Source organism: Chrysemys picta, chromosome 5 (assembly GCF_011386835.1).
Source record: "Chrysemys picta bellii isolate R12L10 chromosome 5, ASM1138683v2, whole genome shotgun sequence".
Taxonomy (NCBI): Eukaryota; Metazoa; Chordata; order Testudines; family Emydidae; genus Chrysemys; species Chrysemys picta.
The window spans coordinates 82,380,459-82,408,204 of NC_088795.1; the positions used below are offsets into that span (position 1 = coordinate 82,380,459).

Genomic DNA, 27,746 nt, shown 5'->3' on the forward strand with positions numbered 1-27,746 from the left:
GGTTTCCCTTTAGAAACAATAAAGATTGATGTTCATCTTAACCAAGCCAAAACGCATTACTGTATTTGGATTGTCTTCTCAAAAGAATACGCCTTCTGTTAAGATGGACTTCTCAAAATAGACACCATCTCCCATTGTTTACAAAAGGGACAGAGACCACAACCTTTCATAGCAAACATGGTCACCATCTCCATTCATCTGCACTTCACAGTGCTCCTCTCTCTGTCTCTTGACAGCATAAGGTGCTGTCATCTTTCTTAAGAGCAGTTTGGCTTCACTTCCATTAAGGGGAAAAAAATGAAAAAAATCTATTGTGTCCTAAAAAATCAGTTTCTTATAACCTGAGACCACAAACACAAACTTTAACCCCCCTTAACATAATTCACCTGGAATTGGTATGAGGTCCAATGCAGTGTAGCCATGTCAGTCCCAGACTATAAGAGAGACAAAGCAGGTGAGGTAATATTTTTTATGAGACCAACTTCTGCTGATGAGAGAGACAAGCTTTCGAACCACACAGAAAGCTTGTCTCTCTCACCAACAGAAGTTGGTCCAATAAAAGATTATTCCCTCACCCACCTTGTCTCTATAAGCTCCCAGGTATTCAGAACAGTTTGTTAGTGTATCAAAGCTAAATTATTACAGAAATCCACAAAGTATCCAACTTGAACATTTAGATATACAAAATTGTTACACGAAGATAATGTTTTTATGTTAACATGTATTAGAAGACTCCTTTTAGTACCAAAACGATTCTTGGGCTATCCTACCACTTTGTTATTCACTGAATAATAGCCAAAAAAAAAAATTGAGACTGAACATGACGTTTTTCAACATTTAATAGTATGAAAAGGAAAAGGAAAGTATTGGCCAGGTCTTTCAGTCCATACTTAGGCAAAATAACCCTTGAGATCAATAGAGGCTTTGCCTGAGTAAAGTTACTGTGGGACAGGGCCTCCTAGTATTTATATATTTTAATTGATATGGCAGTTTTGGTGTTTTCCAAGTCCACAGACATCAAGCATGGTTAATTTCTTTTTTAATTTCAAAGTTTTTATATTATTGAACAGGTATTAGTGATAGTGCTGTCCTTTGACGTTTTGGTGTCATCTTCATAGGAAATATCAGAAAGATATATGGCCAATAATTTGGATGCATTCATCACTGCTGAACTCTCTAGATTCAAAATCACTAGATAGCAGAGCAAACTGTACTGTATGTCTTCTTGACTGCAGTTCTAAAACTTGACTCCTTGATTACAGATGTAGTGCAGCTGACTGAAATAGCACTATAATGTTTCTTTACATCCCTGTGCATCTTATCTTTTTGTAATTCTTCTAGCTTCTTTCGTATTTCAGCAATCTTTCCATTCTCTAACAAATTGGAAACATTGGAGATTTAATTAAAACTTTTAAAGCTTAATTTAAAAAAAAATCTATTGAACTTTGTTAGTAGAGATTTTCACAGCTGTCAAGAATGTGGGCCAAGCTAACGTGCTTCTCATGGGAGCTACTGCCTTTCCCCATATACTGTAAGTTGATTGGGGCAGGAAATGTGTGTGTTCCTATGTGTCTGTGTTATGCCTAGCACAATGGGGTTATTCCTGATTGCCAACCATAATGGGGCCCACTTCTGGTTAGAGCTTCTGGATGCTACTGTTTATTATACAAATAAAAAGTCTGTAGCTCGTCTTTTCCTAGCTTCATGGTAATTTCTCTGGTAGAACGCAGGACTTCCTCAGAGGCTGCCTTTAAATTGTGCTCCATTAACTATCTAGTACATTAACTCCTCACTTAAAGTCATCCTGTTTAACGCTGTTTCATTGTTATGTTGCTGATCAATTAGAGAACATGCTCGTTTAAAGTTGTGCAATGCTCCCTTATAACGTTGTTTGGCAGCTGCCTGCTTTGTCCATTGCTTGCAGAAAGAGCAGCCCATTGCATCTAGCTGGTGGGGGCTTGGAACCAGGGTGGACCTGCAGCCTCCCATCAGCTCCCCTCTCTCTCTCTCTCTCTCTCGCACACACACACAGTGTGTGTGTCTCTGTCTGCCATGCTGTCTCCCCTCCCTCCATTTGTGCTGCCTCGTAGAGTGTGAGACTACATTAACAACAATCTGTTAACTCTTGAGGGCTCAGCGGAGTGCTAATTCATCATTTAGCAGCAAGGCATTCCCTGGGAAATATCGCATCCTCTTCCACCTTCTGACTTCACCACCTCAACCAAGCTTCACGAGCATCATTGCTGTGTATAGTATTAAATTGTTTGTTTAAAACTTATGCTGTGTGTGTGTGTGTGTGTGTGTGTATTAATAATATAGTCTTTTGTCTGGTGAAAAAAATTTCCCTGGAACCTAACCCCCCCCATTTACATTAATTCTTATGGGGAAATTGGATTCGCTTAACATCATTTCGCTTAAAGTCACAATTTTCAGGACCATAACTACAACGTTAAGCGAGGAGTTACTGTATGGAGAAGACATAAGGTGCCACAGTAATACAAATACATAGTAATAATAATGTCATTTTCTCTGCTCCCTCACACTAAAGACAGAGCCAGTCACCTATCCACTCCACAACATGGCCCAGATTCTGATCTTGATATCACAACTATAAATCTGGACCAACTCCATTGAAGTAAATGGAGTTACTCCATATTTTCACCAGAATTAAATGTAATCAGCATCTTGTCCTTTCACTTCAGTAACTCAAGGACTAAAAAACCTAACATCACTGCTGAGTTTGGGTCTTCAGTGTGGTGTCATAATACCACTGTCTATCACTAGCAAAATTATTCTTTTAAAACATGCTGGTCTAGAAATATTTAACGTCAGAACAGGAAGACTTCGGGCTTGTCTATACACTGAAATAAAGTGCTCTACTGCGCACTAACATGTTGTGCATTAATTGGTCTGTCTAGACCAGGGGCAGGCAAAAATTTTGGCCTGAGGGCTGCATCAGGTTTCAGAAATTGTATGGAGGACCGGATAGGGGTGGGGGTGGGGGCCGCCCTCCCCATCTGTCCCCCCTGGGACTCCTGCCCCATCCAACCCCCCTGTTCCCCGACAGCCCCCCGGGACCCCTGCCCCATCCACACACACTCCGCTCCCTGTCCCCTGACCACCCTGAGAACCCCCGCCCCTGACTGCCCCCCGCTGCCCCATCCAACCCCTCCTCTCATTCCTGACTGCCCCCCCGGAACACCCGCCCCCCCGGAACGCCCCTCCCCATTCAACCCTCCTGTTCCCTGCCCTCTGACTGCCCCAACCCCTATTCACACCCTCACCCCCTGCCCTCTATCCAACCTCCCCACTCTTTGCCCCCTTACCACACTGCCTGGAGCACTGCTGGCTGGCGGTGCTACAACTGCACCGCCCGGCTGGAGCCAGCCACGCTGTCGCCACCGTGCAGACAGAGCACCGGGTCAGGCTGGGCTCTGCAGCTGCGCTGCCCCAGAAGCTCGCAGCCCTGCCGTCCAGAGCATTGGGCCGATGGAGAAGCAAGCTGAGGCTGCGGGGGAGGGGCCGGGGATAGCCTCCCCAGCTGGGACCTCAGGGGCCGGGCAGGGGGGTCCCGCAGGCCAGATGTGGCCCACGAGCCATAGTTTTCCCACCTCTGATCTAGGCCATGCTGGTGTGCACTAGACTAGAAAACCTTTAGTTTTAAACAGCACTACATTAAAGTGCACCAGCAGGGTCTGCATGGACCAATTAATGCACAACATGGCAGTGCGCTTTAGAAATCACAACCCTATAGAGTGCATTACCCTACCATATAAACAAGACAAGCATTTTAATCCACTTCTTAGTCATTCATTAATTAACTGTACTAGTATTGTATATAAATAAAAGGAATGCTAAAATATATTTATAGTATAGTATTATATATCAGGGGTATATAAGTGCTCTTTTCTCACATTCAGCTCCAAATATTGGGGTGTGGTGGTGGCAACGAACACTTATCTCTAATGGAATTCTCTGAACAGGGATTTTTCTGAACAGGCAATTTCCTCTATACACCATTAGATTTGCACAACATTCAAAGTTTTGAATCATGGGGAAAGTCAGGGTAAATGATACACTGGGTTAGTGTACTAGCTTTTCACCTCTGGAGACCTAAATTCAGAGTCTTTAATTTAGGTTACCATTATTAGTAGTATCTATATTACAGTTGTGCCCAACGGTGCCAATCAGGACAGGGATTCATTGTGCTGTACAAACAAATAATAAGATAGTCCCTACTCTGAGAAGCTTACAATGTGAGTGAATGTAACATTCGTCCTTTAGTCCTCAGTTGTCCATCACACCGTTTCAAATGAGTAGCAATCTCTGCACAAGTGGTCCAGATTAGAATAGCAGGTGTGTTGCTGGTCAGGGTTAAGCTGTGGTAATTGAATTGTATTATGATGTTTGTACAGCACCTGCCTACACTAAACCTTGCTCAGGACAGGTCTGTTAATTTCTCATTTTCTTGGGAAGTAAATCTACTCACACACACACAAAAAGAGTCACTATCTCTCTTGATACATCTACTGAACATTAGGTGCCTTCTCTCTCATTTCTGTGCTCTGTGGTACATGGAAACAAATGAGTGCCACTTGCACTACATGAGGAAAAAGTATGGTGAATATGAGTCTCTGGAGGGAATTGACAGGACTCCTGTTTCTAGTTACCTTGCTTTATTTTTCATTCAGGGATTTATTTCATAGAACCCTATTTATTTAGGTGACTAAAAATAATCCCTCAAAAAATAAGGTGTAGTGGGCTAAGAATGTAAACTACAGTCCTCCCATCCAGGCTGTAGAGTCACTACTACACAGAGACTACTTCAGCCCCATAGCTGAAATAGCCAATGTGAGATATTCTTGTGATGCAATTCCCTCTCTCAACTCCATGGGCTATGGTAACAGGAATATCCATACAGTAATGGAATCCCACAGGCCCCCTCCCTTCTCCCTACATATCTATGGCCCTCTCTTGGCATATATCTGCAGCAGGAAAATTAAATTTGCTAGCAAATGTGTCAAGACCTATTTTAACTAAAACATTTAAAAAAACATTAGAATCTGGTGTAAACAATGCAATTGCTATTTAAAAATGATAGTTGGTCATCGTTAACCATAAAGCAAGACTGGATAGCTTTCTAAACCATATGTTCAGATGGGTATATAATTTAAATTCAAATTCTTGGGCTCAATGCAGGAATAACTGGGTGAAATGCTCTGGGCTGTGTTAGGCAGTTTGTCTGACTGAAAGATTACAAAATCAAGGGGGGCAGACCCTCAACTGGGGTAAATTCTGATAGCTCCATTAACTTCAGTGGAGCTGTGACAATTTACATCTGCTGAGGATCTGCCCATATGAATCTATAAAATACAGCCAAGGGTCAAGTGTTCAGAAAAGCATATGGGAAATTTCATCTTGTGAAACTTCAAACAAAAAGGAGCATTTGTTGAAGTGACAACTGAAAACTGAAATAAGTGAACAGCAGAATTTTTAATTGGTTTAAAAGAAAGAATGTTTATTATAATTTCTCTGAAGCAAGACTGTTGCAGTTTAACTGGAATTGCCTGGAAAAGAAAGACAGTTTTCTTTAAAAAATAGTGGGAGTAATTCCTTTTAAGAGATACTTCAGGACAATTAAAAAAACCCAAGCACAACGTAGCACTCTCAAGGTTCAATCCAGAGCTCATTAAAGTAAATGAAGTATGCCTTCAATAGGCTTTGGATCAGGGTCTCCTTGAGGTTGTTTTATTACAATAAAAATCATGTCTGTATTATGTAGAATCTCTTTTTTTTTGGAAATAAAAAATTCTTAAATTAAGCAACCAAGACTTAAACTGCTTCAGGCTTAAAAAAAACCAAAACACCTAGAGTTTTCCTAAGCAGGGAATTCAAACCAATGTACAGTGTGGTAATGGTTTTGGTAAGTAATTTACCTAAAAAGTTAATTGGTGCTCAAACTGGGTAAATTAAAATTAAAACAACACTTGTGCAGTAAGATGTTGCGAAGTACAGCACATACCTTGTGGATTGCATTCTAAAGCTGTATACCTGTAATCAGAAATTTCTTCACAAATTTCAGTGGAATACATGGAGTGATATTTTTCCTGGCCTGAAATGTAACTGTGTTTATGCTGCTCATTAACCAGAACAGTAATTTGGTCCCTTAGATTAACATAATCCTTATGGAGATGGCGAAATTCAAACTGCAATACATCCCTTTCATTTTCTATCGTCCGCAGATGGTTTTCCATTAGTAAATGGTCTTCATTCAATGTTCTGATGTTATTTTCATATTTGTAAGTATCTTGTTTACATTCCTGCAGGTTTTTTTTAAGAACCCGATTGTCCTCTGTGATATTTGCCACCACTGTTGATAAATTCTCCCATTCTCTGTTCATATTCAACAAGTTAGTCTTCAAAACATCCCTTTCTGCTTTTGTATTTTGAAGTTCGGTCAAGAGTTTCTCCTCTGTGTAAGATTTATCTGACTGGACCTTCTCAAGAGCCTTCTGCATTGTTTGTCTAGCATTAGCACATTCTTGCAATGTCATTTCAAGATCAAGCTTTTTGTCTTTAAGTGATTGCATTATGTGAAGAAGAGTCTCCTGTTCAGAGTTCGTTACATTTTCTTTTTCTTTCAGTTGTCGTATTTCAATCTGATTTTTTTCAAGTTCTTTTTCAAGTGAGTTATTTTCTTTTGCAAGTTGGGATGTTTTTATCTCTAGTTTCTGATTTGCTTCTTGCAACACTGATGATTCCTTTTGCAAAGATTCTAGTTTCGCAAAAAGCCTATCTTTTTCACTGATAACAGCAATCATATTTTCTTGTGCTTTCTGGTTATTAATTTTGAAGTCATCTAATGCTTGCATCATACATTGGTTTTCAGTACAGAGTTGACTCCTCTCTCCCTCAAGAGTTTTCTTTTGTTCTTGAAGTTCTTTGCATTTCTTTAACAACTTTTTCACTTCTTTAATACATTCTTTGCTGTCTCCTTCTGATTTAACTAACCTGACGTGCATGCTTTTCTTTTCTTCAACTAAATCCTTAATTTGCTTCTCATACTGTGAATTTCTCTCTCTTAGAGACCTTATGATAACAGTAAGAGGTTTCATTTTTGACTTGAGAGTTACATTTTCATTCTCAAGTTCCATCACTTTCTTTTGCAAGTGTTTAGAATCTTTCAGGGAATTTTGTAACTCTTCCATTTTTGCAGTGTACTCGTCAGCTCTGATTTCATAGAAGTTCTGATTTCCAAGCTTTAGTAACCTTTGATTTATGATTTGCAGCTGCTTTTCTTTTTCTTTCTGTAGTTTCTCTATGTGATCGAACATTAGTAATTTATCTTTTACTGTTTTAGAAATGACATTTAACTGGAACATGCCAACACCACTGTCAGTGCTATGCAATTCTTTGTTTTTATTCTTGGTTTCACTTTCTGTTTGTGTACTGCATATAGTTATATGTGAAGAATTCTGTGAGCTGTCACATTCAGAGTCTTTATTAAATTCTTCACCAAGACTCAGATTATTTCCTTTAAGGGAAACCAGAGCAACATGCAAACTGTCTACCGATTCCTCAGATTCTGAAATTTTCCTTGATTTTAAGTCCACATGTAATTTCTCTCTAGATAAAAAAAGAGCAGATTTTTCTTGGTCTTGTTCTGACATATCATCAAAAACATTACTTTGACTACAGGAAATATTCTGATGTCCAAATGCATGTGCTAGTTCCTGTTCATGAGACTTTTGACGTTCTTCTTTTAATGGCTTGATAGAATAGCTAAAGTTGTCTATTAAATGAAGTCCATCACTATATTTGAGAAGAGGCACAAGAGCTTTAGATTCATCCGAAATTACTTTCTCATTAGGAGGCACCATACTTTCAGCCTCCAAATTAGTACAAGGTAGAAAACATTCATTTTTGGCATAATCCTTCAATTTATAATCATTTTTTAGAGCAATCATAGTTTTGTTTTTAATTGGTTCTACTGAGTTTTCAATCTTTCCAGTTGTTACAGCTTTTAATGAAATCTGATGTGAAATATTTACATCACTGACCACATTTCCAAAGATAGTATTAGAATTTGCTTCCACAGATTGAGTGGTACAGAGTTTCTTATCAAGGTGAAATTTCTTCTTAGACAATGGTGTTTCTGGACTCCCTGTAGGCTACAAAAAACAATAACAATCATGCTATAATGGCTATAGTTTTTCACAATACTGGAGGCACAAGACAACAAATTTGTTGTAAAGTCTATGTATCATGCAAAAAAGAGATTTTATCTGCCAACACAATCTTTCTGTCTAACATAAGGAAAAACATATTGAGACACTTAATCTTTCCAAGAGAATTGGAAAGGGGAGATCACAATACTCCAACAAATTTAAGAAATTGTATCATGGGCCCCATTTCATTTGTCAGAGTCTTCTCTTTTCCCTCTGAAGCCTACTAACGTTGCATACAATACTTAACCATTTTTCCAGAAAGCAAAGCATCCTATTAGCTATGGAGAGGAACACTATTTTAGAAAAGGCCTGTTCCACAGCACAGGGAGTCAATTTGTCTTTTTACTGACTTCACTGCACTCTGGATCAGGCCCAAAGTGCTGACTCAGCATGTTGAGTCTTCTATGAACATTTGCAGCAGGGGAAAGACAAGCTAATGGCCAAATCTTACACAACTAGTCACACTGAATTCAATGGGACTACTCAAGTAAGGCAAACAGGACTTGGTGCTATATCTGTGTTAAAAAATATGTTGTTTACTCAGCACTTCACAGGAGTGAGACAAACTCTGCCCTCAGACACACATACAAAACCCCCATTGCATTCAATAGGAGCTGTTCCCTTAATACAATCCAAAGCTTTAGCATAGTTTGGAGGCCCTGGTTGAAATCTTATTTACAGTAGAAAAGGAACAGTGCTTTAACCATGTTGGGGGGACAATCTTCTTGTTATTAGGTCCCCCAACATGACTGTTTTTGTAGACTTCAATTAGTTTTCTCTTAAGATAGAATTATGGTGAACTTGTACTATAAATAAGACCATTACTTATGTTAGGAAGGAAATTACCATGGGCATGTTTTGTGCCCAGAATTTCCCTTTGCTTTGATTATGTTTTACAGAAAACATACAGTTCTCAGGAACAGCAATGCAACAAAATATTTTAATGTACAACTCAGCTGCAGGTAAGGATTAAGTAACATACCATAGCCATCTCAGGAGGTGTGCTGGTCATCAGAAGCTTGTCTGGGCTACACTGTGGAGTTTTGACGTCAATTATATTTTTATTCAGTATCTCACTGATTTCAGATTGTACCTGAAAAAGATATATGGAGACTGTTAATCTTTCAAAGGCATCTACAGAAAAGCATAGAATCATATAATCACAGAAATGTAGTACTGGAAGGGATATTGACAGGTCATCTTGCCCAATGCCCTACATGGAGGCAGGACTAAATATTATCTAAACCAGGGTTTCTCAACCTGGGGGTCAGGACAGGGTCACCAGAATGTTTCAAAGGGTTGCGTGGCAGCTCCTGTGCTGGCTGGGCTCACCTCCCTGGTCCAGGCACTGCAGCCTCTGGGGACCCAGTGCCCAGCCGTCATGACGATGGGAATCCAGGTAGGCCAAATTTGAATGAGTGGCACTGCAACCCCATGAGCCATGTCACAGTTGCACTCACACAAATTTGGTCCAGTCAGAGGGGCGGGGGCCAAACCAGAGCGGCACTGCTACCCTGGGGCGGAGAGCCAAGCCCAACCAGCCCCACAGCACAAGAGCTGCAGGAGCCGCCACTGTGGGGTAAGTGCCTGCCAGGATCTGACCAAAATCCACCAGGATCTGACCAAAATCACCCCAGGGCCTCCACCCCCAGTCTATTTACTGGTGGTGACACTCTGTACTTCAAAGCAGCACTGGAACCCCCATATTCACCACTGTCATATAATTATGATATGTTTTATATAAAGTATGCCTTGTGAAGTATCATTTTAAAAGTCTTGATCTGTTGAATATTAATAGCTTGTTGGATTGTATGTGCTATCACTGTATGTGAAGTTATGAAGTTTTGCTATATGTGTGCTACTGAAATACGTTGTGAGGTTGTGAACACCCACAACCAGCCTTTCAGGTACAACAAAGGAGTAGCCAGTTACGCTGATGTCCGATTAAAGGAAATCCACACTCCCAACAACCATCCCAGAAGACTTCTCAGAGAGAGCATGTATACAATGGAAATCGCTTAACCCATGTCATAGCAAAAGATCTTTCCAGCAAGCTGGAAGAAACTATAAAGGAGGGGATGTAACATCATGACTTGGCCCCAGTCCCACTACAACTCAACACTGGAAACACATCTGAAGGACAAAGACTTTGAACTAGGGAGGGTCGTCCCAGGCTGTGTATTAAGGAACGATAACATCTGTAAGGGTGAGACACTGCTTGATTCAAATACTGTTTAGTTTATAGAATTCAGACTGCAAATTTAATTTAATTTCTTAGGTAATTTCTTAGGTAACCAACACTCCAGTTGAGGCCTTATTAGTGCTGAGTAGAATGGAAGAATTACTTCTTGTGTCTTACTTACAAAATTCCTGCTAATACATCCCAGAATGATGCAAAAAAAGTGAACAGTCAGGGGCGGCTCCAGGCACCAGCGCAGCAAGCGCGTGCCTGGGGCGGCAAATCGCGGGGGGCGGCCTGCTGGTGGCGTGCCTGCGGAAGGTCCGCTGGTCCTGCAGTTTCGTCGGCAATTCGGCGGCGGTTACACCGAAGCCGCAGGACCAGCAGATCACCCGCAGAAATGCTGCTGAATCCACGTGACTGCGGACTGCCCGCAGGCTTGCCGCCGAAGGCCGCCTGACTGCCGTGCTTGGGGCGGCAAAAAACATAGAGCCGCCCCTGACAACAGTATTATATTGTTGACTCATATTTAGTTTGTGATCCACTAAAACCCCCAAATCCTTTTCTGCAGCATTCCTTCCTAGGCAGTCATTTCTCCTTTTTGTATTTGTAAACTGATTAGTCCTTCCTAAGTGTAGTACTTTGCATTTGTCTTGAATTTCATCCTATTTATTTCAGACCATTTCTCCTGTGTGTCAAGATCATTTTGAAGTTTACTCCTGTCCTCTGAGGTCCTTGCAACTCCTCCCAGCTTTGTATCATCCACAAACTTTATAAATGTATTCTCTATGCCATTATCCAAATGATTTATGAAGATATTGAACAGAACTAGACCCAGGACAGATCCCTGCGAGACCCCACTCGATATGCCCTTCCAATTTGATTGCAAAATATTGATAACTACTCTCTGAGTATGCTTTTTCAAACAGTTGTGCACAGCGCACCCACCTTATAATAGGTTCATCTGGGCAATATTTCTCTAGTTTGTTTATGAGAATGTCATGTGAGACATTGTCAAAAGCCTTACTAAAGGCAAGATCTATCACATCTACTGCTTCCCCCTATCTACAAGGCTTGTTTCCCTGTGAAAGAAGATAGTAGCTTGGTCTGACATGATTTATTCTTGACAATCCATGTTGACTGTTACTTATCACCTTTCTGTATACGCAGAAATATTTCATTTTCGGAAGAGACACAGTTGATAAAGGATTACTCTCTCCACATGAAAACAAGACTAGATGGCTAAGCTCATCTTTTCCCCAGGCATATGCAAATGGATGGCAGGGACAGGGATTAGTAGTTCCACTATCAACGACAGTGTATAAAGTTAAGTATATGATCAGTTCTTTGCAGCACCATGACCTTATTTTTTTACACTAGAAAGTGAGTTGAAAAAGGGCAGAACAATGTTCCTGAAATGGTAGCCTAGCATTTTTGGGGAAGTGGTGTTTTAAAAGTATGGGCCAAATTCTGCTCTCTCTTAGACTGATCAGGAATAACTCCTTTGAAGTCAGTGGAGTTACTTCAGATTTAAACCACTGTGAGAGAAGACTTTGGCCCCCTCTCTTTTTCTAATTCAGCTCCTTTTCCCTTGCAACACTGCCTGTTTTGAGGTCCTCCTTGGCACTGTGATTGGTGCAGTGCAAGAATCTAGATAGAATGTATAGAATAAACTACCTTATTAATTATTTTATTGTATGTTGAGTAGCAGATCAAACACATATTTAACATGCACGGTAAGCTAAATATAGCTTTAATAAGCTAAGTAACTGTAATGTTCTTTTAAATTGTGTATAATAAAAACAGGATCCTGATTCTTAGGATAAAATATATTTCAGCTATTGGTAATACCAACAGCTTAAATGGTCATGTCTATTAATTTTATAAGAATTAGGAAATTCATTTTCAGAGAATCAGCAATTTGATTTTTAACACAGACTACAGTATTAACAGAGCTATTGGTTTGTTTAATCAATTTTTTTGCAAAATAAAGTTGTTTGGTTTGAGACTTCTGTTAAGATACCCAGGTCAGTACCTAAAAAGTTGGTGTAGGAGATTGTTGGGTTTTTCCTTTTATTTTAGGAATACTTAACTTCTGCTCTTACCATATTAACATTCAGCAGAGTCTGTTGCTGAAGTGCCTGAAATGATTTCAGCTGTTGTTGAAGGATCTAAATTTGTAAAATAAATAATAGAAAGCTGTGAGGTTTGTACAGATTGAGATGAGTTAGAACAATTCTCTTTACTATACTTCATTTTCCCTTTCAGTTCTAGATTGCCAGTTTGGACCCAGCCTCACGGACTAGCAAGAGAAAGTTTTTACTGTCCAATGGCTACTTAGTGGCTTATCTGAAATGAATTGGGAGTTTCCAACATCTTTCCTATTCAGATTCATTTGGAAAAAGAATTCCTGTGTGAATGAATCTGAATTGGATCACAAGCACTCACAAACACAATGAATGCATGAGCTAGAGGAATGAGTATAAGTTGGGCAAAAACGTTCCTAATTTGCACACATTTTGCTTAGGAAGCATGTTCCCAACTAGTGGAAGAGGGGGGAAAAGGAGGTAAGAGACATTTTATGGACATAGTCAAATAAATCAGGTTAAAAAAGGTACAAAACTTGTTTATAATTAAAAGAAAACTGCAGTTGAAAAGATATTTAGTGGCAAACTACATGGCCTCAGACTACATCTGCAAATTGGTCTTCCTGCTGGAAACTTTAGCACTATATACAGTTATGGATGTACTGAAACAATCAGTTTAGTTATTAAGCTTCAAAAATGTTTTGTGCTAATAATTTGGATCAAATTAGCATACTTTTAGTGCTGATTGCGGTTGGATTTGACTTTCTGTTCCTGATGTATAATTATCTGAAAAATAAAAGCATCAAACCCTACAGTTATAGTATCTATAATTCACAGGCAGAAACCTTAAATGTCTAGTGAGAGAGCAATGAGAGAGAGAGAAATCAGCTCTGCACTGGTGCTCAAACTGGGGAGGAAGGGGAAAAGCTTGTTCCTTCCCTATCCTGGCACCTGCTGATGATTTAATGATTCTCAGCCTTTGGATGGGCAGAGGATGATTCTCCCTTCCAAGCCCACCCCATTCAAATAGTGAGACACCCTCCCCAGAGCACACCATGCTAACTTAACTTTCTCTTGAAAAAGCTAACAAGTGTGTTTGTTAGTGTTGCCAACTCTCATGATTTTGTTTTGAGTCTCATGATAATTATTATTTTCCTTAAAGCCCTGGCTCCTGGAGTCAAGTGGATATGTGATGATTTCAGCCTTTATTCCTAAAGAAAAAGTAAGTTTCTAGCCTTTGTGGCTGTGGAGAAAGCTTCAAAATATGACCCAAGTGTACTCTAAAGGCTCAAAAAGCAGAAGGCAAATAAAAAGAACACCAAATCTATTATTTTTACATAAGCTCATGATTTTTGGTGAGCCTGACTCATGATTTTTTAACATTTGGGGTTGCAGTATTGGTGTTAGCTTACTCTTGGGGGACCCTTCATCCTATTGCATGTGGCCAAGTGAGAGCACTAGGCAGCAGAAGAATGAAGCGGGGCCAAAACCATTGTTTTAATCAGGAGAGTGTGCCTTTAGGCCCTTGCCTGTTTCAGTCTAGTCCAGTGGTTTTCAACCTCTGGTACTATGGAGCCCGTGGGGGTCCACAGACGTCCCTACCTCCATTTAAAATTTTTTAGGGGTAAGCAAATGAAAAAAGGTTGAAAATCACTGCTCTAGTTCATGAGGAATGTCACTTAAAAACATGCTTCTGAGAACTTGGCTGCTAACTTATGACTTGCTTTTCATTTGCACCTAAACACCATGAGTTCCTCCAGTCTTTCAGCACAAGGCCCCCATCAGATTGTGAGGAATTTAAGCTTTTGTTACAAAAAATAATTCTAGGTTGTGAAGAACACTTTATGACTGCCCCACATGTAGCAATGCCTTCCTGGGTATGCAGACAGCTTGGGACGCTAGCAGGGAGAGGTGTGAACTGCTCCTATTCATCTCACTGGTGTGTTAACTCTGAAGACCAGTGATGACAATTTAAATGGCAACACTGTTAATTGTTTCACTACTGCCCATTTTGGCAGAAAGACCCAGTGCTCCATCACTCATCCCCATAATGTGACTCCTCTGCACATCCTCTGATGCAGGAGCTGCTCCTGGCCTCTCTCCACTGGCCTGGCTTTGCTGGCACCTGGGGTTGTTCATTACACAGCATCCTCTGCCTTAGTATCTGGGGTGAGGCTGCCACATGTCCCCAGGTTCAGGGGTTGATCCCCATTTGCCTCAAGCTGGCTGTGGGCATTCAAGGAGCCATGAATATATTTGTGGTGTTACAGCAGGGTGCTGAGATGTCATCACTCTGCGAGGATGCAATGACATCACACCACATCACATTGCGAGGATGCAATGACATCACACCACATCATACTGCGAGGATGCAATGACATCACACCACATCATGGTACCCCCCCAGAGGCAGATGCCAATGGGGACCCTGCATTTTGGGCAGAGGGGGAATCTTACCCGGACCTGCCTCCTCGCAGCTGGCCAGGGCCCCGGAGACGGAGATCGGCAGGGGGTCCGTCTCCTGCCCCCTGCTCCCGCCGCTGCTGTCCCCGCAGTCCTTCCCTGCAACGCAAACAGAATCATCATCCTCTGTAACTGTTTGCGCCCGCCCGAGCAGTCCCCCGACCCGGCCTGCGCGTGTGACTCACTGTGTCCACCGCCTTGTCTCATCTTGTTCTGCGCCCGCCCGCACTCGCCTCTTCCCTTCTCACTGACCCGAACTGCCCAACCTGTTCTGCCTCCGTTCGCGTTGCCAGGTAACGGTTCTCCCGGCAGCAGAGGTGGTGGCAAGGCAGGCAGCCGTTGCTCCCTGCTCCCGACGCACGCGCGCCCCCTGGAGGCCATGAGACCCCCCACCACGCGCCCCTCCAGCTGCTAGAAGCCTCGCGCCGCCTGGTGGCGCGAACTCCCCTGGAGCTTTCGGTTAGCCGCAGGGAGGGAGCTCGCTGGCGGCGTCCGGCGCGTGGGGGGCAAGGGAGGAGCCGGGTCTGTGCTCTGTTAACGCCTGTTTGTGGAGCGGAGGCAGGTAACTGTGTATGGCGCCCTGCACAGTGGGGGCTGGTGCAGGATACAGGGTGTGGGGGTGCTGTGGGGATGGGCAATCTGGGAATGCACAGAGAACAATCCAACTGTATTGCACTGAGCCCCTTTGGTGCAAAGTACATTCCCTACCCTGCAAACCGTGCCCCCTCTCCAGTCCCTGGCAATTGCCCCTGTATCCAAACTTCACCCCTTAGCACGACCCCACTACTGCCAGCTCACCCCACAGCGGGTGCTTTCCTGAGAGCCCCAGCTGCTGCAATCAGGTCACAGCTTTCTTTAAAAGCCAGCAAGCTGCTAGCTCTCATGGTGCAGAGAAAAGCTTGACTGGGAACCCAAAAGGCTCCAGCCCCAGGCAAGAGGCAAAGTGAAAAGAACCCAAGAGCTATTATTTTGTAAATCTCATTATTTTTGTCGATAGTTTCATGATTTGCTGGGACTTGACTTGCAAACAATTGGAGTTGGCAATACTACAACACAATGGGGCAAGTGAAGATGTTTCTTTCTCTACACACACATGGGGATTTTCTTTTGCCCCATTGCCCCTGGTAAGTCTCTTCCCTTCCTCTGCCCATGCCAAGGACTGGAAAGCATGCTGTCCTTGTACTTTTCATACATAATTTTTCACATCCTGTTGTTGATGATAAGCCCTGGGAAATTTAAAACAAATGTAATTCCTTGTCAGTTTCTTTATCTCCACTGCTCCTTCCTCACTGAACTGTTGCCACAGGCAGGCAGGCAGGCTTGCTTTAGCAGTGGTCAGTAGAGACTGACTTAGTAATGCATGTTATTGTTGTTGGTTTTTTTTAAAAGAACTTAATCATATTTTATTTAAAGAAATAATTTAAGAAATTAATCTGAACTTTGATTCACTTTGCTATCTCTCTGCCTATTTAAGGATATTATATGGCTCCAATTACTGTAATATCTATGTGCCTCCCAGTCTTTAATGTATTTATCCTTACAACACCCTTGTGAGGTAGGGAAGTGTTACTGTCCCCATCTTACAAACGGGAGCTGAGGACATACCGGCTAAGTCCTGGATACTCAATGGCATTCAGGTGCCCAACTCCCACTGAGGATCAGGGCCTAACGGTATGTCTATATTGCAGCTGGGAGTGAGTTTTTCAGTACAGGTAGACAGAGTCACACTAGCTGGGCTTGAACTCGTGCATTAAAAATAGCAGTGTGGCTGGGGCTGTCAAGCCTACCATAGGTCTAAGTTCAGGTTACTAGTCTGAGGCTCTGCCAGAGGCACAATGCTGTTTTAACCCCAATAGCATGAGTCTGTCTGCTTGGGTTGGAAGGCTTGCTCCCTGCTGCAGTGTAGTAGACGTACCCTAAGTGACTTTCCCAAATGTCACTTGGGAAATATATGGTGGAGCAGGGACTTAGCCTACGACTTGGGAGACCTGGGTTTATCACTATAAACACTGGACCATCCTTCCTCTCTCCTCCAAAAAATACCCCCAAACTAAAAAAATCAATAGAACTGACAACATATATACCAAACACTGTTCATTCAATTGCTTTTGTTGTTTCCTAGTCACTAACCTTTCTCTACATGTTTTCTACTTAAAGTCTGATCAATAACCCTTATTCACACGAATAACCTTTATTCATGTAAGTAGTAGTCCTATTGAACTAAGAGACTACTCCTGATTAAATTACCCATGTGAATAAAGATGTCAGGATTAGGCTCTTAGACTGTAAATTCTTTGGAGCAGAGATATTCTTTTTACTTGTTTATAAGACATCTATCACACTTTTGATATTATATAGATAGGACACTTTTGTTGAAAAAACAACAGAAAATGGTTGATCAAGTCAATCAATGTTCTACTATGAGGCAATTCTACCATAGTGGATGTATTCTAAATCTTACACTTTCACCCATACATCAAATTTTAAATGTCTATATTTAACATCACAGTTTACATTACACAGATATTTAATATCTCACAGTTTACCTGAGATACTAAAGTTTTTTATGCCCAGTACTATATGTAAACCAGAAGTGTGCGTGGTAGAGTCTGTTATCTATAAATAAAATTAATCTTGAGGGTCCTGATTTCAAATTGCATAAAGTCATTTCCTTGGGGGAAGGAAAATGGTCTTAATGCATAAGGTTTTCATTTTTGGAGATATTAGCGAGGTTTTCAGTCTTTATACTGTGGCCCAATTTTTTGTTATATAATTTTCATTTACAAAGTTTGCACATGTGTTCATGGCATCGGATGATTATATTTGAACAAAATTAAATAAACACAAAAAATCTGGGAAAGTTGGAGATGATTACTGAGGGAGGGTCTGCAACTATGCTGTCACAAAGACAAAAAGAGCTCTCTGCTCTACAGGGACACTATCTCCAGATAACATTTGGATCATGACTCTCAAGGTACAAGAACTGAATAGCCATAATATTTGAGTTTCTCAGACTCTCCAAATAGTTCTAGTGTTTATGCAGAAGTACACGGTTAGTGAGCCCTTCATACACCTGTCGATCGACAGCTGAAGAGTCTAATGGCTGGAGGTAGTCCAGCAGTATTACACAACAACAATAAAATGTAAATCCTATACTTAGATACCCACTATGAAGCCAGAAATAAATGTTTGTCATTTTCTTGGCCTCATAATTTTTTCTAAAGCTTTGGCCTATGATTGAGATCCAGGGCATAACGGAGCACTAAATATATCACAGTAGCTTCCTGTATAATTCTTATAGGAGAACAGAAAAACTTTTCACCTACCAAGACCAGATTTCAGCATTCAGTGTTTCCCTTCAGCTGCTGAGGACGTCTTTAACATTAATGCAGAGGAAACAGAATCCTTAAATCAGATTTTGGCAACTAAGTAAAGAGAGAATTGATTTTTCAATCTTTTTAAAAATACACCTCTACCCCGATATAATGCTGTCCTCAGGAGCCAAAAAATCTTACCGCGTTATAGGTGAAACCACGTTATATTGAACTTGCTTTGATCCGCCGGAGCGTGCAGCCCCGCCCCCCCGGAGCGCTGCTTTACTGCGTTATATCCAAATTCGTGTTATATTGGGTCGCATTATATTGGGGTAGAGGTGTATATTTATTTTATATTTAGAGTCATGTTCTCCACTTCGGGTCTCATCCCAAATAAAACCAATTCCATTGTCTTCAGTGGAAATTTACACCAGCATAAGGGAGCTCAGAATAAGGTCCTTTTACTTTAGTGAGGGTTATGCTGGGTGTAACTGAAAGAAGAATTTGTCTCAAAAATTTCAGTTGCATCATACTACAGTGTTAGGGATTTTTTTAAAATAAGGCATTTAATTCACCCTTAAAGGGCAGCAGTAGATAAAATATTTCAATTTTGTGATAGACCTTATTTCAAGGGCAAATTATAATTAAAATATCCACCGCTCCTGTCAATTCAAGGAGACTACAAACCTTTTTAAAAGACCATTTTATAATATGAAATATCTGGGGAGAAGGAGAGGAGCCTATGCTGTCAAGCAATATGAAATAACAGGAAAGAAACCAAATTACTTAGGCCAGTGGTTCCCAAGCTTCTTTCTCTGCTTGTGCAGGGAAAGCCCCTGGCGGGTCGGGCCGGTTTGTTTACCTGCCGTGTCCTCAGGTTCGGCCGATCGTGGCTCCCAGTGGCCGCGGTTCGCTGCTCCAGGCCAATGGGAGCTGCTGGAAGCGGCAGCCAGTACGTCCCTCAGCCCACGCCGCTTCCAGAAGCTCCCATTGGCCTGGAGCAGCGAACCGCGGCTGCTGGAAGCCACGATCGACCAAACCTGCGGACGTGGCAGGTAAACAAACCGGCCCGGCCCGCCAGGGGCTTTCCCTGAACAAGTGGCGGAACAAGTTTGGGAACCACTGGCTTAGGCTCATGACAGTGGTGGAATTCACTATCTTAATAATATAAAGAATAATGTGCAGGCTTAGTTGCTCCATGGTTCTTATATGAATGTGTTTGAATAATAGACATTCCCCAGAACATTTAAGTTTTATCATCAGCGAAGATGGTGACACACAAACCAGTTAAGTTCTCCCACTGATATAAGTAGAGGTTTACACATATACGCTCCCTAATATTAGTGGGAGTCTGCATCTAAATCACAAGTGTATCAGTCAATAGGAGAATAAATCCCTTAGTATACTGCCAGTTTTAGATCATCCAAGACAGACGTTACAAATAAGAATATTAAGGACCCATTGTGAAGTAGAGCAGTTACCTGGAAGAAGCCTCTTCATAAATTTAAGAAACATCTCTCCAATCTAGTCCATCCAAGAGGTGATGATGCGTCTGGTAGAACGATCTGAAAGGGAATAGAGGGCCAGATTCTTAGTTGATGTGAATTTATGTAGTTCCATTGCCTGTTTACAACAGCAAATGGTCTGGCCTAGAGTATTTTATGAGGTTCCAAATCCATCAGCTTAGATATGAACATAAATAGTAGCATCTTATTGGATTCCTGGAAAGACAAAAAGGCCTGTTAGATATTCTAAACCCATGTGTCTTGGTTAAATAAACTTTCAAAGCTCTAACAAGGTCAGCCTTGTAATACAAAATATAAGATTGAGAAATACAACAGCTTCTTAATGATATAGTTCAAATTAATCCCAAAGTTAACCTGAAAGGAGAAAGCATGAACATCCTGGCAGAGATAGTGTCCTCTCCTGATGTGTATGTAAGCTAAAATAAAGCCAATACAGTGGAACCCCGTTTATCCAATCTAATTGGAACCGGGACCAGATTGGATAATCAGAAATTCAGATAATCAGGAGAATGGGCTAAGAGCTTTCTATCCATTATTTTAAGATGCAGAGTTGCTTTTAAACTAGCTGACCCCTGCTGGAAAAGCATTAAAACATACTCCCCTTCTTATTTGGGTATCTACTTAACAGAATATACAAACCCCTAGTTCTTGCAAACAATGTTTTTTTCATTTATTAACAAGAAAATTAATGTGAGTTTTTAACAAGTTGTACAGGTATTGATATTTTTTTACATTCTTTACTCTTTAACCCTGAATATTATAGGGACCATTTATAACAGTATTTTTCAACCTTTTTGTTGCACTTTTGCGGGACCCCACATCACAGTGGGTCCTGCAAAGATAAATTACATGCTTCAGCTCTGGTGGCAGGGCTCGGGCTGTCAGCCCTGGGTGGTGGGGCTTGGGCAGTCAGCTCCGTCTGGCGGGGCTCAGGCTGCCAGCTGCTGCGGGACTGAAATGTCAAATTCCAATATTCCTGTGTGTGCACTGGTGGTTTGGTTAATACGGAGAGCCAGATAATGGAGACTCAGATAAATGGGGTTCTACTGTACTTTGTTTTGCGGAGAATAACACATACCAGGTGCAATTATAGAGTCTGGCCCATGTTAAAAGTTCCCTTTATACTTCTCCAGCAGCAATAATAATAATTGTTACTTTCAGACTTCTTTTCAATAATTTTGCCAGCACTGTTATGTTTTATTTTTCAGCCCAGAGAGGTATAAAATAGTATATCTGTATGGGATGAAAAGGTCCTGTTTTTGGGGGACAATGGAGTACAGTATTTTGAATGAACTTTTTGGATTCAAAGGAGTCATTTAACTATCCCTATTGGATCCTTCTCTTTATATGGGTGTATACACTATTTGAGATGGCTTAGTGACCCAGAAAAAATGAACTGAAATACCTTTGCAAATGGTTGCTAGGACTCAATGACCTGATGTACTATTTGACCATATTTGAAGGAGAAATCAGTCTTTGTTTTATAGAGCAGGGCCGTCCTTACCCACACACAAACTACGCAGCACCAAGTTGCACCAAATTTCTTGGTGCCCTACGTAGCTGCATGCTGCTCCAGCGGCCAGCCCAATCCCCCAGCTGGCTGAGCCAGCCAGGAAATCTGCCCCCGCGCCAGACCCAGCGCCCACTCCACCCCTTCCCCATAGCCCCTCCTCCGCCCCGCCTCTTCCCACCCCTGCTCCGCCCAGCCCCGCCCCCACTCCACCCCTTCCCCAAAGCCTCTGCCCCACCCCGCCTCTTCCCACCCCTGCTCTGCCCCAGTCCCACCCCCACTCCACCCCTTCCCCAGAGTTATGTCCCGGGGGACTGCAGCAGGGGTTGGGTGTGCCCTGCAGTCACCGGTCGGCGGGAAGTGTAGCGACCAGACCCCAGCCCACTCTGTGGTGCTAGTGAGTGCTGGGGGGTGGTTTCCCACTGCCCCCCAAGTCCCAAGGCTGGGAACCAGGGGAGCAGAGCGGGCTGGGGCTGGGTCACTCCACTTCCCCCGGCTCCTCCGTTTGATTACTCCTATAAGAAGATGGATAAAATTAGGAGTGAAAGGATTAGGAGATTAGAAATATGGCCTTTTATATGATTGAGGTGAGCATATTGCATCTACTTGTCTTATTTATTCCTAAATCTGCCTTGAGAGGTCTGAAAGGGTCTGAAAATGTTATCATTTGGGCATTTTCATTTATCTGAGTCACAACATGATCACAATAAATGGGTGAAGGCAAAAATTCAACTTTCAAAATCTGGCAAAAACTTATGGCTTGTCTTCTCTGCTAAAGAAGCTGCATTTTTTACCTTGAGTTAAAAATACACTGATGACCAGGTACTTCAGTTTTACTCCAAGGAAAACTCACTGAGGACATTCCTAAAAGTTTACCTCATGGTATAACTTACAGCTTGGAAGCTGAACAGGAACAAATTCTCTATATAACTAAAGAGTACACAACATATTCAAAAGAACTATTGGCTATTTTCAACACATGTTTGGGAGTAATTGGTCTTTCCTTATAGAAAGCCTGGACATACAGAAGGTCATCCCCACAGTTCACTAAGTGCCTAATTTTTTTACAATAAAGACAAATGATAATAAATAGAATGATTCTGTAAGCTTGCAATATCAGATGCCAAACTGGCTTGACATATGCAGTGTTGTTGTAGCCAAGTCAGTCCCAGGATATTAGAAAGACAGGGTGGGTGAGGTAATATCTTTTATTGGATCAACTTCAGTTGGTGAGAAAGGGAAACTTTCAAGCTTACACAGAGCTCTTCTTAAGTCTGGGAAAGGTACTCAGAGTGTCACAGCTAAATAGAAGGTGGAATAGATTGTTTAGCATAAGTTGTTAACATATATTTCAAGGGACCATTGAAGGTGAAGTGGCCTGTTAACAGGACCCAAGTTGCTTCCCCCCCATTCCTTTCCTCCCTATGACTGGAGAGGAGTTAACGGGCCTTGACTGGTTCCTTGAAATATGTTATCTACTTATGCTAAACAGTGTGTTCCACCTTGTGTTTAACTGTGACACTGAAGTTTCCCAGACCCGAAGAAGAGCTCTGTGTAAGCTCGAAAGCTTGTCTCAACAACAGAAGATGGTCGAATAAAAGGTATTACCTCACCCATCTTGTCTCTCAAACTGTCTTGAGACTTTTTGTGTGTACAACCCGGTGAACTTTTCAAGGGGGAAGCTGGTTTAAACAAAAACAGCTCATTAAATTTGCCTTGTCCTTTAACATCACAGACATAATATTATAATCAGCTACATGGACAGCTGTCACATTCTGATTATTGTAAGAGGATGAGTATGAATGTTCTGTGAACCTTTGAACAGGTGCAACCTAGACAGGTTTATTAAAACATCAAAACAGTAAAGATATAAATATGTTAGGCAAAGGGGACCTATGAGTAGTCCTAAAAGGTTTAGAAATGTCTGTTTGGTACTCTGACTTGCCTGGCAAATTAATGACTAAATAAGTCAGGATTCTATGAGTAAACAACGGAAAAATAAAAAATGAGGGCCAGTCTCTGTTTACTTAAGTTGAAGAATTTTAAATAGGTCAGAGGTGTCAAGGTCAGAGTCATTTGATGGATAAAATGAGGAGAGAGTTACTTTTGTTGTTTTTGTGCCTTGTATCCTATCTACCAGGGTGCAGGTGTCTAAGGCCTTGTCTACACTACGAGAGTAGTTCGATTTTACTTGCATCGAATTTTTGGAATCGATATTGCAAAGTCGAACGTGTGTGTCCACACTAAGGACAGTAATTCGACTTTGTGCGTCCACACTAACGGTGAAAGCGTCGACATTCGAAGCGGTGCACTGTGGTCAGCTATCCCACAGTTCCCGCAGTCCCCTCTGCCCATTGGAATTCTGGGTGTAGCCGCCAATGCCTTCTGGGTAAGAAAATGTGTCGAGGGTGCTTTTGGGTAACTGTTGTCATCCGTCCATCACTCCCGCCCTCCCTCCCTGAAAGCGCTGGCGGGAAATCAGTTCGCGCACTTTTCCAGTCAGTGACAGCGCGGACGCCACAGCACTGCGAGCATGGAGCACGCTGCGACCATCGCTGCAGTTGTGGCCGCTCTCAACGCCTCGCAGCTTATCATACACCTTTCCCTGAGGCAGATGCAGAAAAGTCAGGCGAGGAGGCTACGGCACCGCGGTGATGGACTGAAGTCTGAGAGTAGCACACACCTCTCAGAAAGCACGGGACCCAGCGCCGAGGACATCACGGTGGCAATGGGTCATGTTGATGCCGTGGAACGGCGATTCTGGGCACGGGAAACAAGCACTGAGTGGTGGGACCGCATAGTGCTGCAGGTCTGGGATGAATCCCAGTGGCTGCGAAACTTTCGCATGCGGAAGGGAACTTTCCTGGAACTTTGTGAGTTGCTGTCCCCTGCCCTGAAGCGCAATGACACCCGGTTGCGAGCTGCACTGACTGTCCAGAAGCGAGTGGCCATAGCCCTCTGGAAGCTTGCAACGCCAGACAGCTACCGGTCAGTCGCGAACCAGTTTGGGGTGGGCAAATCTACCGTGGGGGTTGTTGTGATGCAAGTAGCGAAGGCAATCATTGATGTACTGCTGCCAAAGGTAGTGACCGTGGGAAACGTGGAGGCGATCATAGATGGCTTCGCAGCGATGGGATTCCCAAACTGCGGTGGGGCCATAGATGGAACTCACATCCCTATCCTGGCACCGGACCACCAGGCCAGCCAGTACATTAACCGAAAGGGCTACTTTTCCATTGTGCTGCAAGCACTGGTGGACCACAGGGGACGTTTTACCAACATCTACGTGGGATGGCCGGGCAAGGTTCATGACACTCGTGTTTTCAGGAACTCTGGTCTGTTTAGACGGCTGCAGCAAGGTACTTACTTCCCGGACCACAAAATAACTGTTGGGGATGTGGAGATGCCTATAGTCATCCTCGGGGACCCAGCCTACCCGCTAATGCCCTGGCTCATGAAGCCCTATACTGGCGCCCTGGACACTGAAAAAGAACTCTTCAACTACCGGCTGAGCAAGTGCAGAATGGTGGTGGAGTGTGCTTTTGGCCATCTCAAGGGGAGATGGAGAAGCTTACTGACTCGCTGTGATCTCAGCGAAACCAATATCCCCATTGTTATAGCAGCTTGCTGTGTGCTCCACAATCTCTGTGAGAGCAAGGGGGAGACCTTTATGGCGGGGTGGGAGGTTGAGGAAAATAGCCTGGCTGCTGATTACGCACAGCCAGACAGCCGGGCGATTAGAAGAGACCAGCGGGAAGCGCTGTGCATCCGGGAGGCTTTGAAAGCAAAGTTCCTGAGTGAGCAGGGTAACCTGTGACTGTAAAGTTTGTGTACAGAGAAGCTGAACCTGCCCCCGTTTCTTTACCCAGTTAATGTTGACTATCCTATCCAGTTACATACCCCCTTCACCCCCTTCCAACAGACGTTTCGAAATAAAAATAGTTCTACTTTGTTAATGCACACCGTTTTCTTTAATACTGTTTTCGCGGGAATTTTTTAAAACTGGGACGCAGACTGTGGTGCGGAGCGGGTGTAGTGTAGTGACGCGAATGAAGCTTCTAAACTCAAGGATTGACAGGCTCCGCTGCGGTGGGATGGTTGTTTCAACGGAGCCTGTCACCCCTCCTGATCGGGACTATGTGTATGGGGGGGCTATGTGACTTTGAGGCGGGGGAGGACGGTTACAGATCCCCTGCTGCGTGGCTCTGTGATCCTGCATAAGGACTGCCGCTTAAGATCTGTAACTGCCCTCCCCCGCCACAAAATCACAGGGCAACCCACCCCCCACCACATAACATGAAAACCACCTCCCAGACTAACCAGGGTAACTAGTCACTGCATCACTGCACTGTGTATGTGCCCTGCTGCTGTACCTGCCCCCGCCTATGTACCCTGCCAAAGGTGACTGTCCTGTCCAATTACCAACCCCCTTTCCCCTCCTCCTCCAAAAGAACATGATTGAAACAGTAGTTAACAGAAACGTATTTTTTATTATCAACTACACATGGAACTGGGAGGTGAAACTTGGACGGGGGCTTGTGTCAGGCGGGAAGGAAAGAACTTTTCAAATTTTGGGGAACGAGAGCCTTCTGCTACTAGAGCTCTCTGCAGGGGTGGAGTGAGAGTTAGCACGGACTCTGCCGCCTCTCCTTCTTTGCACTTTGGGTGAGGTGGGTATGGGACTTGGTGGCGGGGGAGGGCGGTTAGAGATGGACTGCAGCGGGGCTCTGTCCTCCTGCCTCCGTTCCTGCAGAACATCCACAAGGCGCCGGAGCGTGTCTGTTTGCTCCCTCAGTAGTCCAAGCAGCGTTTGAGTCGCCTGCTGGTCTTCCTGCCGCCACCTCTCCTCCCGATCCATGTTTGCTTGGTGCATTTGGGTCAAGTTCTCCCGCCACTGGGTCTGCTGTGCTGCCTGGGCTTGGGAACAGGCCATAAGCTCCGAGAACATGTCCTCCCGTGTCCTCTTCTTCCTACGCCTAATCCGCGCTAGCCTCTGGGAGTGTGATGCCAGGCTAGGTTGTGAGACAGTCGCAGATGTGGCTGTGGGAATGGGAAAAAGGGAGTGAATTCCTCAGAAAGATAAATGTAGTTGTGAACAAAGAACATAGTCTTTCTCTGTGAACAAGACCATGCACAGCACCTATCACATGCGCACTCAGCACAAGGTCGAATTCTCGGCCTTCGCATTCAGTGCCTGGGGTCTTGCACAGCACATTTGAGAAGCGGGGCAGCACAACGGAATTTCTGTTGCAGGCAGACATGGTAAGCCGTAGACTTGTGGCAGTTTAAAACTTTTATATTACCACTGGCCTCATTTCACATTTAAAGCAATGTCAGTCCCTGCTGCCAGCAATCCGGCAAGTGGGAACTCTGCCCCTGTCCCACCCCCTCACGGCTGTCCCCAGGAACGATCCCTTTCGGCTGCCCCTCTCCCGCCTCCACCGCGTGGCTGCAAACCAGCGGTTACAGTTCTGTAAAGGAACGGGCAAGCAGTCCCAACACTAACATTCCCCTACCTACTTCAAAGCAGGTCACCATGGGCGACATCACCCTGATGAGGATCTCTGAGAGCGAGAGAGAGAGAATGCTCCGGGAAAGCCTCCAAAGACCAGGGCCGTATGCCGCCCTGCTGTGCAGAGCAATGATTCCCGAGTACTTGATAGTCTCGTGGCGCGGCAACGTGTCGTACTTCGGAGGACCCAATAAGGCCGCTCTCCCCAGGAACCTCATGCAACGGCTTTCCAATTACCTCCAGGAGAGCTTCATCGAGATGTCCCAGGAGGATTACTGCTCTATCCCCGGACATATAGACCGCATTTTACTGTAGCTGCAGTAGCAGGGACTAAACAGTAGAGCGGCTTGGGCAGGACAATCACGGAAAACCCGACATTGCTAGATTTTTTTTTCAAAACTTGCACTGCCCATGACTGAACCGTTAAGCGCCTAGGGCAAAGTAATCATGAACAACCCATTCTTTTAATTGTTAATATTCCTGTTCTGTTAAAAATAAATGTTTAGATGTTTACAACACTTACTGGCTGATCCTTCCCCAGATTCTGTGTCCGGGGTAACGGCTGGGGACGCTTGGTAGGGGATCTCTGTAAGGGTGATGAAGAGATCCTGGCTGTCGGGGAAATCAGCGTTGTGAGCGCTGCCGACTGCCTCGCCCTCCTCATCTCCTTCCTCATCTTCCCCGTCCCCTAACATGTCCGAGGAACCGGCTGTGGACACTATCCCATCCTCAGAGTCCACGGTCAGTGGTGGGGTAGTGGTGGCGGCCGCACCGAGGATGGAATGCAGTGCCTCGTAGAAACGGGATGTCTGGGGATGGGATCCGGAGCGTCCGTTTGCCTCTTTGGTCTTCTGGTAGCCTTGTCTCAGCTCCTTGATTTTCACGCGGCACTGCGTTGCATCCCGGCTGTATTCTCTCTCTGACATG

At 43.5% G+C, this 27,746-nt stretch overlaps 1 protein-coding gene across 2 annotated transcripts; it reads right to left on the reverse strand.

Moving 5' to 3' along the window:
- Positions 1-5,490: 5,490 nt before the first annotated feature.
- CCDC110 (coiled-coil domain containing 110) lies at positions 5,491-15,447 on the reverse strand. 2 transcript variants are annotated; one of them, XM_005282000.5, is made up of 6 exons: positions 15,143-15,447; positions 14,952-15,056; positions 13,228-13,280; positions 12,513-12,578; positions 9,211-9,321; positions 5,491-8,171 (listed from the first exon to the last, which is right to left on the reverse strand). In XM_005282000.5, the coding sequence occupies exons 1-6, from the start codon at positions 15,336-15,338 to the stop codon at positions 5,976-5,978; spliced, it is 2,727 nt and encodes a 908-aa protein (XP_005282057.2). In that variant the 5' UTR covers positions 15,339-15,447; the 3' UTR covers positions 5,491-5,975. The 2 variants fall into 2 exon arrangements, with proteins under 2 accessions (XP_005282057.2, XP_042697957.2); XM_042842023.2 differs by lacking the exon at positions 13,228-13,280 and having other exon boundaries at positions 15,143-15,328.
- Positions 15,448-27,746: the final 12,299 nt, after the last annotated feature.

Excerpts from the sequence above, each read along its gene's own strand:
- CCDC110 (XM_005282000.5), bottom strand. The coding sequence starts at position 15,338 with ATGGCCTCCAGGGGGCGCGCGTGCGTCGGGAGCAGGGAGCAACGGCTG. Across the intron at positions 13,281-14,951 it reads CTGCGAGGAGGCAGGTCCGG|ATAATTATACATCAGGAACA; the intron begins GTAAGATTCCCC and ends TTTATTTTTCAG. Across the intron at positions 8,172-9,210 it reads CACCTCCTGAGATGGCTATG|CCTACAGGGAGTCCAGAAAC; the intron begins GTATGTTACTTA and ends TGTTTTTTGTAG.